Below are 10,224 nucleotides of genomic sequence, written 5' to 3' on the forward strand. Positions count from 1 at the left end.
CATCCAACACACGGCAATGACGGCAATTACACACAAACATATGTCTGCTACACATTAAAATAGTGTTATTTAAAAGGCCAGAAACGGCAGGGAGGGACAGAATCTATTGGTAGGTAGGTACTGCATCTTGGCAGGCAGATAATTTATATCTGCAACCAGATAAAACCAACCTGAACTCACTGAACAAGGGGCGACTATCATCAGCAATAGCCTAATTGACTGAGCCTTCTTTGACTTTACAGTACATTATCTGCAAATAAAAGAGAAGGTTAATCAGATTCAATAATACAATAATATAACATTCTCATAAAGGTGGTGTAGACATTGAAACCTCTGAACTAACTTTCTTTGTAAATACACTGAAGGGTCTTTGCAGGTGCAAACAACAACAGTATTTGGTTCAAACTTTATAAGGTTAACTTATCATGAATTATTGTATCCCAAATACTGTAGAACAGCCTGGCCATGAATAGAAAGAGGCTTCCTGAAGTCCATTTTCATTTCCTTTGTTTTAGACACATTTATATCCAGTCAATAAATTAATCCACCTGACTGGACTATGGTCAATTTCATCGTTACTGAGCATGTACACAATAGTGTAAAATATACTCTAAGGTAATCACCTGCCAACTTTATGATTAGTTATCATGATGACATACTGTAGGCCTACATGTGTGTACAAAACAAATAATAGTGGTGAGATGAGCTTGCATACTAATCAATCCATGGTCAATGTTTTACAATGTGAAGCAGCTGGAACAGTTAAAAGCTGCAGGAGAAGTCAATAAAAAGCAATACACATTTCTTTGCACCATCCAGGTAATCCATTCCATGCCCATATTTAAAGGTCGCTTGTGGCAACCTCAGGAACCCTATAAGTTATCACACAGTTTTCCACATCAAATATACATCTCAAGCAGTGCAAAATCAACATAATTCAATTCCAGTATACCCAATTCTCCCTTTGACCCACCTTTCATCATCCCATCTGTAGCTGTCCCAGCAATGGGTATCTTGTAATATTCTATTTTATTGCTCACCTTTCTGAAAATGTATATGTGAACATTATATGTGTGTTTATTTGGGTATTTGTATGGTAAATGCATGGTGAGATAGTGCCATCTACTGTGCTCTGTATTTGTGGTCTGTTTGTCTGGTTCATGGGCATTTTTTATTAGGCTCACCTGCTCTAATCACCTCATTCTAATCACCTCATTTCAATCACCTGTTGGGTTTGGGTATGGTTGAGCAGAACAAACAGAGCAGGGGTGAAGAGAGGAGCTCTTTCATGTCAGAGAGTCTGTCACATGACAAAGATAAGAAAGAAAATGATATAAAAAAGAACAAGAACTTAACTGAACTCCTAAAAGTCTGTGCAGAAGGCGCATACGGTATGTTCCCAGTTGTTTTGTTTGTGTCTGTAAAAGTTATATTGCCATTGTATTGTTTAATTGTTTTGTGTACATTTCATTGTGTTGTTTATATAATACGGACATCATGATTGACAACAAGGACATTCATATATCATATTTCATTGTTATGAATATTGTATGTGATTTATTTGCAGTTTTTCACGTTGTCGCTTGGGATAAATAAAAAGCCCTCTCGATATCAGTTAGGACGTTGTCTTATTTCTGCACCAGATGAAGATGGTTTAGGAGCAGTTACACCATCCCTTCCCAACCAGCTTCCTCCTCCCACCGTCCTATTAATTGAGCAACACAAGTTGCACAACATACCCATTGCATCATTAATCATTAAGATATTTTAGATCTGATTATATTAAATGTGTCCATAGTGAAATCCTGCCTTGTTGAGCAAGTCTGAACACAGTTCCAGATAAGCAATGTCCAAAAATCTCTGTAGCCACTGCCAGTGTGTGATGCAGTAGGTTTCCAGCATTGGACTATACTCATTTTGGCTGCTGTAAGTCCTGTCAGCCAAACATTGCATGATGTTTCAGTAAGGGACAATAGAGTCATCAGTTAAAGTGACTTGTGAAAACAATACTTTATAGTATGAACAATACACTCTGAACAATGAACAATACACTGACAGTTCCTTGCTATAAAATCATGAGTAAGCAATTACTGGTATATCACAGTTCAGAGTGATACTTGGCAGCAAATGGCATTCCCTTTGGGGTAGACTTCATACCCTGCCATGCTGGTCATAAATGACCATTGCATCAGCAAGGTTTCTACTTTGTCCTAAATGTAGCAATTGATTCACTTCTTAAATTTGCTAGGTTATTCACCCAAAAGTGCAGCATATATAGGACTATTAAACTTTCGAGCTATGAAGTGGATCTGTGTTGTGGCAAGTTGCAGAGCAGAACTCCTACAGTAGGAGCCACAAAACCTTGCCTGGGCCCTTCCTGGTTGGTTGTAATAGGCTACCGGCTACATCATCGACATAATGCTGGGTGAGATAGTAATGCGGCTATGGCCAACTTTAGCCTTGAGATAAGAGAAGGGTTCCTCCCCTCCCTCCGCCTAGGTTAAATCGGCCTATATTTTATATAATATCTATGGCCTAATGTTTGATGCCTCTATGTTATAGTTGCATAGTAGTGATGATGACGAACACAGGACATCGATGCCATCTTATCCTCACAACAACTCAGCCTAGCTAATGCTCCGAAGTGTCTGGACTCTGGACCCCTCCTGTGGGAGCTAATCAAAGTTGGGGTACCCGGAGCCTATAGGCTAAAAGCAGGACATTTTAAAATTGGCCAATATGAGCTTGTGACATGTGTAAATAGGGGTTTTTGGGGTGCTGAATCCGTTCCAACGATTAATTTTCTGCAAAAATGACTCCTGGCCAAAAAGTTGGCCATGCCTGCTTTTGTATGTCCCAGACATGCTTAATAACTTATATGTGCATAAAGATTTGCCATAACTTTTGCTAATTTTCCCTAACTTAATGTAATGACAAAGTTTGTGGACAAAAACTAAAAGCTGGACATAGGAGGGCATATTATTGACACATTGAATAAAGGACAATGATTAAGTTTTGTATCATATTTATTATTTTCACCATGAATGAGATGTAGGCCTTTCACTTGATGGACTGCGACTGGCATGCAGTCTATATCCAGGGCAGGCGCACCTTATCTGTACTTGTCAGAGAGGGCCAGGGCTGCGAGGTTCAGGAACTTATCCATAGCCAAGTGCATAACAGGAGTTAACTCATCCAGTCTTGCGTCTCACAGTCCACAGAGATACATGGACATTTGGTTTATTGTTACTATAACAGGGCAACAGGCAGGTCAAGAATACGTTTTTACCCACAATGGCATCTGAACAAATGGAGATGAAGGATACTGACTCCACACTGATGGAGAAGGGCAAGGAGCCGCCTGAAGCCAGGCCTCCCAACAATTTCGAGAAGGTGTTCCAGCCCTGCCTGGCGGAGATCGTGGGGACCATGTTTTTTGTGTTCATTGGCTGTGTGTCTGTCATAGAAAATGTGCCTGCAGCAGGAAGGGTGCAGCCGGCATTGGTGCATGGACTGGCTGTGGCAGTGATGGTTGCTGCCATGGCCAACATCAGGTAGCCTATGTGTTGTTTCAAATAAAATAGATTTTTTTGTTGATTCTCATTGTCTTACTACGAATCCTTTGGAAAATTCATGTTCAGAATAGAATTACATCACCTGCAGTGCACATATGCTTAACTTACAATGGAAATATGCACCTGCTCTTGCTCTTTGTTTCTCACTCTTCTTTTCTCACTCCACTCCCAGTGGTTCCCATTTCAACCCGCCTTTCACCATAGCCATCTACCTGTGTGGAGGCATGGAGCTAATGATGGTGGGGCCCTATCTCGCCAGTCAACTCATCGGAGGTGTCCTGGGAGCTGGAATGGCGAAGGTCAGTGTAAATTAACCACTTGAACCCTAGCATCCCTATTCTGGGTTGAACATTCCTCAAAGATAGCAGATTGCCAAGCAGATTGCCAAACATGTCACATTGCAACACAATGAACCTGATGATCAGCTATTTTCGTATAGTGGCGGGAAAAAGGATGGTCAAAAAGGTAAGAAATCACATCTGTGTGAAGTGAGGGGCGCTAATATATGAAAGTATAACACATGTTGATTAGGTGATGTAATGGTGATGTAAAACAAACGGTGCTAACACGAACATTAAACGCCATTAACAATAAAGACACAATATGACGTAAATTTTCCCTTCATTGTCAATGGCGTTTACAAATGAACATTGAACCTGTATAAATATATTGGGTTTTAATAAATATAGGCTTTAATAGAAAGCCATGCATGGGGCTACTTATTTTTTCAATTGAAACTGCTGTATAATAAGACACACTCTAGCTGTGAAATGATGTATTTTGTGGTGTTTTCTTATTTCATTATTACAAATATTTCACACTAGATCATGACACCTGCAGACCGTTACTTCAATGCCACTGGGGCAGCTTTCAACATTCTCAAGTCAGAAAACCAGCTAGCAGGAGCCATCTTTGGAGAAATTGCCATGACCTGCTTAATCACTGTGGTGGTGCTGCTAGTGGCAGTCAACAAAAAGACAAAAACCCCTTTGGCTCCCTTCTTAGTGGGCTGCACCGTCATCTCCAACATCCTGGCTGGGTGAGATAATGTGAATGTGGCCAACTTTCCTTGAAATGGTGCACAGTAACTTCAATACTGTACTGTAATCTGAATTTGAGTATTTGTACTTTTTTCGATACTTTGACTTTCACTTTGACTCACTTTTTGACTACATTTCCAAAACAAATATTGCAGTTTGACTCCACTACTTTTCCAGAAAGGGGAAAATGATATATTCGTTGACCACTTAAGTCTTAGCCGTATTACAAATATATTGAATATATTTTAATGAAATGTCTATACAGCAATGCTGATATAAAAAACAAAACGCATTTTGTATTTTTATTTTTCAATACTTAAATATTTTCCAAAGCATGTATTTTTTGAATACTTGAGTCACTGCTCTACAGAGCATGGAGTTGCACTTCCATGGCAGTCCAGCCAGAAGTGTTATAGATGGCTGGACAAACTGACGGACATATAGCCATCCTTACAGCAAAAACATATAACGCTGTATCTTCACCTGTAAAACACCATTTCCACCATCTTACACGTATCGTACACACCTTCTGAAATTTCTAAGAAATATAGAAATGTTTTAATATATTGGCAAATTCTGATTAACCAACAACTTTTACTCCAAAAGCTCTTATTGTGCTCTCTGTTCTGATCCAGTGGAGATGTATCAGGGACATGCATGAACCCTGCCAGGGCCTTTGGTCCAGCTGTGATGGCCAACTATTGGACCTACCACTGGGTTTACTGGGCTGGACCAATAGGAGGAGCTCTGCTGGCTGTTGGACTTCTTAGGTAGGAGGCCTGGTATGCCTTCCCATGCATGAACTTATGTGTAAAAAGCAAAAACACCTACAAAAAATATATTGATTTTTACTTTTCTTTTTTTTTAATTACAGGACCATCCTTGGTGATGAAAATATGCGGCTTATTATGAAGTGATAAACTTGTCTTCTGTGTAGACGTTTCCCTTCTGAAATGTTGCTTGTGTAGGCTAACTTCATCCACCAGCAGATGTCAGTAAATACTTGAAGATGCAATTTCACTATAGGTAAATGTAGTCCATATTGTGTTTTCTATAGTTTTCTATTTGTTTTGCTTCTTTAGAAACTGAAACTGAAAATGTGTCCTTTTTGCATAGACCTTTGGAACATTGCGGTTTAGTGCCTTAATAAATTGCAGTTTGACAGAGTTGGTGGATTTATGTAGGCCTACTCTATTTCTCTCACCAGTTTACAGCTGGACAAAATCCCTGCATTCGGTACTGTTGTTTTGAACCAGTAATATTTGTGTCACTGGTGGTACTGTAGGTGATGATTTTAAATCGATTGGTATAGGCTACATAAGGTGGTCCCTTATTGGCAAAGCGCTGCACATGTGATTGGTTAGCCAATTTGCTCGTTTGGCGTAAGTTTTCCCTTCAATGTCAATGGCGTATAATGGTTTAGCGGAATTATCAGCTCTTATCAACATAATACATCATCATGCATCATCTCATACTGGCCAATCAGCAATCAGAATTCCTGTTGCCTTGCATGTGATTGGTTACATACAAGGTTTCTTTGACTATGCATGCACCTCTTGGTACCACAGCACCTCAAAGGCCCTTAAAACAAGGCTCCAGACTTCCCAAAAACAAACTGGTCAGGCTACTACTTGGCCTCACTCCCCAAACCCACCTCACCCCTGCCCACTTTAATAGGCTGGAGGAATGGCTTAGAGTTGACGACAGAGTAGGCTACAGCATTTTGCAATGGGTCTGTTCCACAAAATTTGATACACCACCAAGATACCCATGCACCTGTCTAAATACTTCCTTAATGTTAACTCAGTCCACACCCTCAACAAACCATGTGCAACCCAGATTTGGCACAAACAAGGGACTACATTATTTTAGCTCCTATGCCACCAAAATGTGAAACGCCCATACCAACAGTCATTAAGACATAATGCGAATCCCTTGACTCCTTCAAAAGCGCTCTCAAAGAGCACCTATACGGACGGCTGCAATTCGAAACTGGCCCCGTAAAATCTGATTCCCCCACCCGACCCTTTTCCCCCTCACTGGACATGTTTTCCCCGCTTTTTATCTGATTTCCTATTTTTGGTTATATAGAAGTGTATATTTGTACGTCTCTGTTATGATGAATTGAACATGGTGGACCCATATTGTAAACAAGTGTAATGATTTTATGGTGTCGTCCACAGTTATTATTGAGTTGTGCTTGAAATGTATAGGTCTACTGTAATTCTCCAATCTGTTAATCAATCAATCAATCAATCACTCTTGCCCAAATGTCATGAGGTCATGCAGCACATTTTGAGAAAGTGGCTAAGGCCCAATGAGTGTTTTTCGTGCAAAACTAATGCTTGGAATGGATTCAGAATCATGAAAAACCCTGTTTGACACATTACATGCTGCTTGCCTTAAAGCATAATTAAAATTAGATTTATTTTTTGCCAGATAGGGACGGTCCTATAGGTTTTTAATGGTAGCCTACTCCAACTTTCAACCTCTGAATTTACTATGATCCTGCAGTTTATATAATACTCTATTTCTGAGAGGTTTGATGTTTGTCTTTAGTTCAATCTTTGTTTTTAAAACGCCATTGACAATGAAGGGAAAGTTTACTCATAATGTGCCTCATTACATCATATTGTTGTGGACTTAATTATGTGGTGCATTGGAGGCGAGTGGTAATGATGCCACAACAAGTGTTTCCATAGGATGTTTACTTGTCAGAACGTCGGCAGAGTTACAGAACTGTTGCAGATAATGTTGACAGAACTTGCCACAAATAACGGCAAGTATAGTTAAACTCACACTCTTTGCATAAGTCTTTCTTTGGTTGTTGTCGGTCCGTGGTTCTCAGGCAGAGACGGAGGAGGAATCACTCAGACGTCCATACACATAGAAAACCGGAAAACAACACACTAAACTGGCGGGCTCCACAGAAACTACCCAGAACCCTCTGAGGCTAAGATCCAATCAGAACACATTAGACTTAGTAACTACACACACTAAATAGGCTTACAGTAGCAAGGCACAGGATGGAAGTTCCCTCGTTACAATATTGTCTCTTTATTGTTAGTGGCGTTTTAATGTTTGTGTTTGCACCGTTTGTTTGACATCACATTACATCACCTAATCAACATGAGTTAGATTTTAATATATTAGTGCCCCTCATGCACACGGGTGTGATTTTTAATGTTATTTGGAAGGATAATAAAAAACCTTGAACGATTACTTTTGCAATTTATTTTGGGTCACCCTTTTTAGCGTAGATTGACATGGCCTAATTTAAAATTTCTTTGTTTTAGACACATTTATATCCAAGAAGGGGTGTTTGCACCACTAGGACCATGATCAGTTTAATCATTACGACATGGACACAATATTGCACTGCAATCAGCTGCCAACTTTATGATAGTCGGTCCTCATGATGACATGTACAAAACAATAGTGGTGAGAGAAGCACACACCCCGGGATAGCAGTGGAAGATAACAGGGCATCATTGCCAATATGTTATTTAGATAGCATGCCATGTTGTTTAGACACGTATTCCCCTACTTTGTAGCAATGGTATTCTTTGCACTCTATCTCGCATGGTTGTTTAGTCGTTTAAAGGCATCTGCTGAATTGCAAATTTACAAATAGTAACATTAATTTATTTTCCTGTTGTCCCAAATAATTGATTAACTATAATATTGATTTAAAAATAATGTATTAATCTGTAAAACAAACTTTCTTATATATTACGACCACCTATACCATACATTAATATAGCAGCTATATAGCCTGTTGCCATGTCTTTTTAAGGAATAATAGGCTGCACATTTAGAGATAAGTTCGCTTAAAACTAACAAATAGGCTATAATTTTGCCTATATGCTGATCCATTGGAGATGTAGGCCTCAGGGACATGTTGAAGTGAACCTACTGTTACCAGGCCATTTACCCATTATGCATGGCCAACTATTGGACCTATGGGTTAACTGCTGTGCTGGATTTATTTTTGATCTCTAAAATAAATATATAAATAAACAAACAAACACCAACATATAGACACATTGAATAAAGGACATGTTTTAAGTTTTGTATCAATTACATATATTTATTATTTCACCAGGAATGACAAGGATAAATGTGGCCTTTCACTCGGCGGACTGCGCGTCTGCAGTCTATCCAGGGGCAGGCGCACCTTATCTGTACTTGTCAGAGAGAGCCAGGGCTACGAGGTTCAGGAACTTATCCAAAGCCAAGTGCATAACAGGAGTGAACTCATCTGGGAAAGACTTGGCAATCGTCAAATGAAGGTTGAAGATCAGGAACTGTGGACAATAAAGAAAGCGTATTATGTCAGAAGTGATCGTATATGAATAGGCCTATAGGTAGCCTATATTAATGAACCTGACCTCAATCAATTGACAAATAATTGCATTGTTGGAAGAGGCTATTATAAAATAATATAAAAAAATGAATGTATAGTGTTGTCTAGGGCTTGGCATCTATCAAACAAGCCAGCCTATCACTGGCATCACATTATGGCTTAACTCTTAATTTGACGAGACGGATTTATTTTTATTTGATCTCATCTGCACAAATATATCATTCTCAGCGGCTCAGCCATGCACAGCAGTTATACCAGTGACTATAGGATCCGTTGGTGTCAGTGTTCAGTTCACCTTGAAGTTGACTGGATCCACGCGGAGCTGGAAGGCGTGCTGCTCGCTCAGAGCCAACATGTCCTCGTCCAAGCTGTCCATGTTAGCCACGGCTTTTGTAATAGCGCCCATGATCTTCTGGGCCTGTTTCTTCACATGGGGGCTCTTGGGGCCCAGATCTTGACCCCAGTGAGCGAAGTAGGACTTGGTTTGAGGCAAAGTAAAGAACATCCTGTCAAATAATCAGAAAATGTTAAAAATCGAGAAATTCGACGTTTTCGTTATTCATTGTCATAAAGGCTATATGCTTCTTTTATTGGACTATTAATAATATGTGTAACATATGCATATATACCTGGAAATAGCCTCAATTCCGACCTGTTCAGATCTCCTTTGCACCATGGCCCACCCGACCTTGACCAAGGCCTTGTCTTTACTGGTCAGACTCATGGTTCCCTCTGTGTCTGGTGCTGAATCAAAAGGGGAAAGGAGAGATGCACTGGCGTGGTCTACAAAGCCACCATGCTTTTATATTCACATGGTCTCGGGAGGGGCGCCTCTTGAATTGGTGCCAAGTCAGTGACGCAGGTTCACCCTGCACCCATCTTCCATCTTCAGCTGATATAACCATTCATGGAGGAGAGCCAATTAACATAATTATATGAAAGCTATAGTAATAAAGGAAAAAATAGTCCAACGAAATGTGTGAAATAATCTTTTTTATTTTAGTGTGTGTGTGTGTGTGTGTGTGTGTGTGTGTGTGTGTGTGTGTGTGTGTGTGTGTGTGTGTGTGTGTGTGTGTGTGCGCGCGCGTGCGTGTGCGTGTGCGTGTGTGTGTGTGTGTGTGTGTGTGTGTGTGTGTGTGTGTGTGTGGGTCGAAAAAAGTGTGTGTTTCCTAAATATAGCCTATTTGGCTATATGGACTGGAGGCCATATCTTAATTGTTTTAGGCCTAGGTCCGACATCATA

At 40.0% G+C, this 10,224-nt stretch overlaps 2 protein-coding genes across 2 annotated transcripts; one reads left to right on the top strand and one right to left on the bottom strand.

The window, feature by feature from the left end:
* Window positions 1-3,112: 3,112 nt before the first annotated feature.
* Window positions 3,113-6,877, top strand: LOC310874930 (aquaporin-8-like). Its single transcript, XM_083787864.1, has 5 exons — window positions 3,113-3,554; window positions 3,748-3,874; window positions 4,400-4,614; window positions 5,251-5,385; window positions 5,490-6,877. The coding sequence occupies exons 1-5, from the start codon at window positions 3,295-3,297 to the stop codon at window positions 5,530-5,532; spliced, it is 780 nt and encodes a 259-aa protein (XP_083643990.1). The 5' UTR covers window positions 3,113-3,294; the 3' UTR covers window positions 5,533-6,877.
* A 1,818-nt stretch (window positions 6,878-8,695) lies between these two features.
* Window positions 8,696-9,769, bottom strand: LOC310874932 (hemoglobin subunit alpha-B-like). The gene is made up of 3 exons (XM_083787866.1): window positions 9,611-9,769; window positions 9,277-9,487; window positions 8,696-8,922 (listed from the first exon to the last, which is right to left on the bottom strand). Exons 1-3 carry the CDS (start codon window positions 9,703-9,705, stop codon window positions 8,794-8,796), a joined length of 435 nt encoding a protein of 144 aa, XP_083643992.1. The 5' UTR covers window positions 9,706-9,769; the 3' UTR covers window positions 8,696-8,793.
* Window positions 9,770-10,224: the final 455 nt, after the last annotated feature.

This window comes from Protomyctophum parallelum, assembly GCF_964188405.1.
Source record: "Protomyctophum parallelum genome assembly, chromosome: 17".
Taxonomy (NCBI): domain Eukaryota; kingdom Metazoa; phylum Chordata; class Actinopteri; order Myctophiformes; family Myctophidae; genus Protomyctophum; species Protomyctophum parallelum.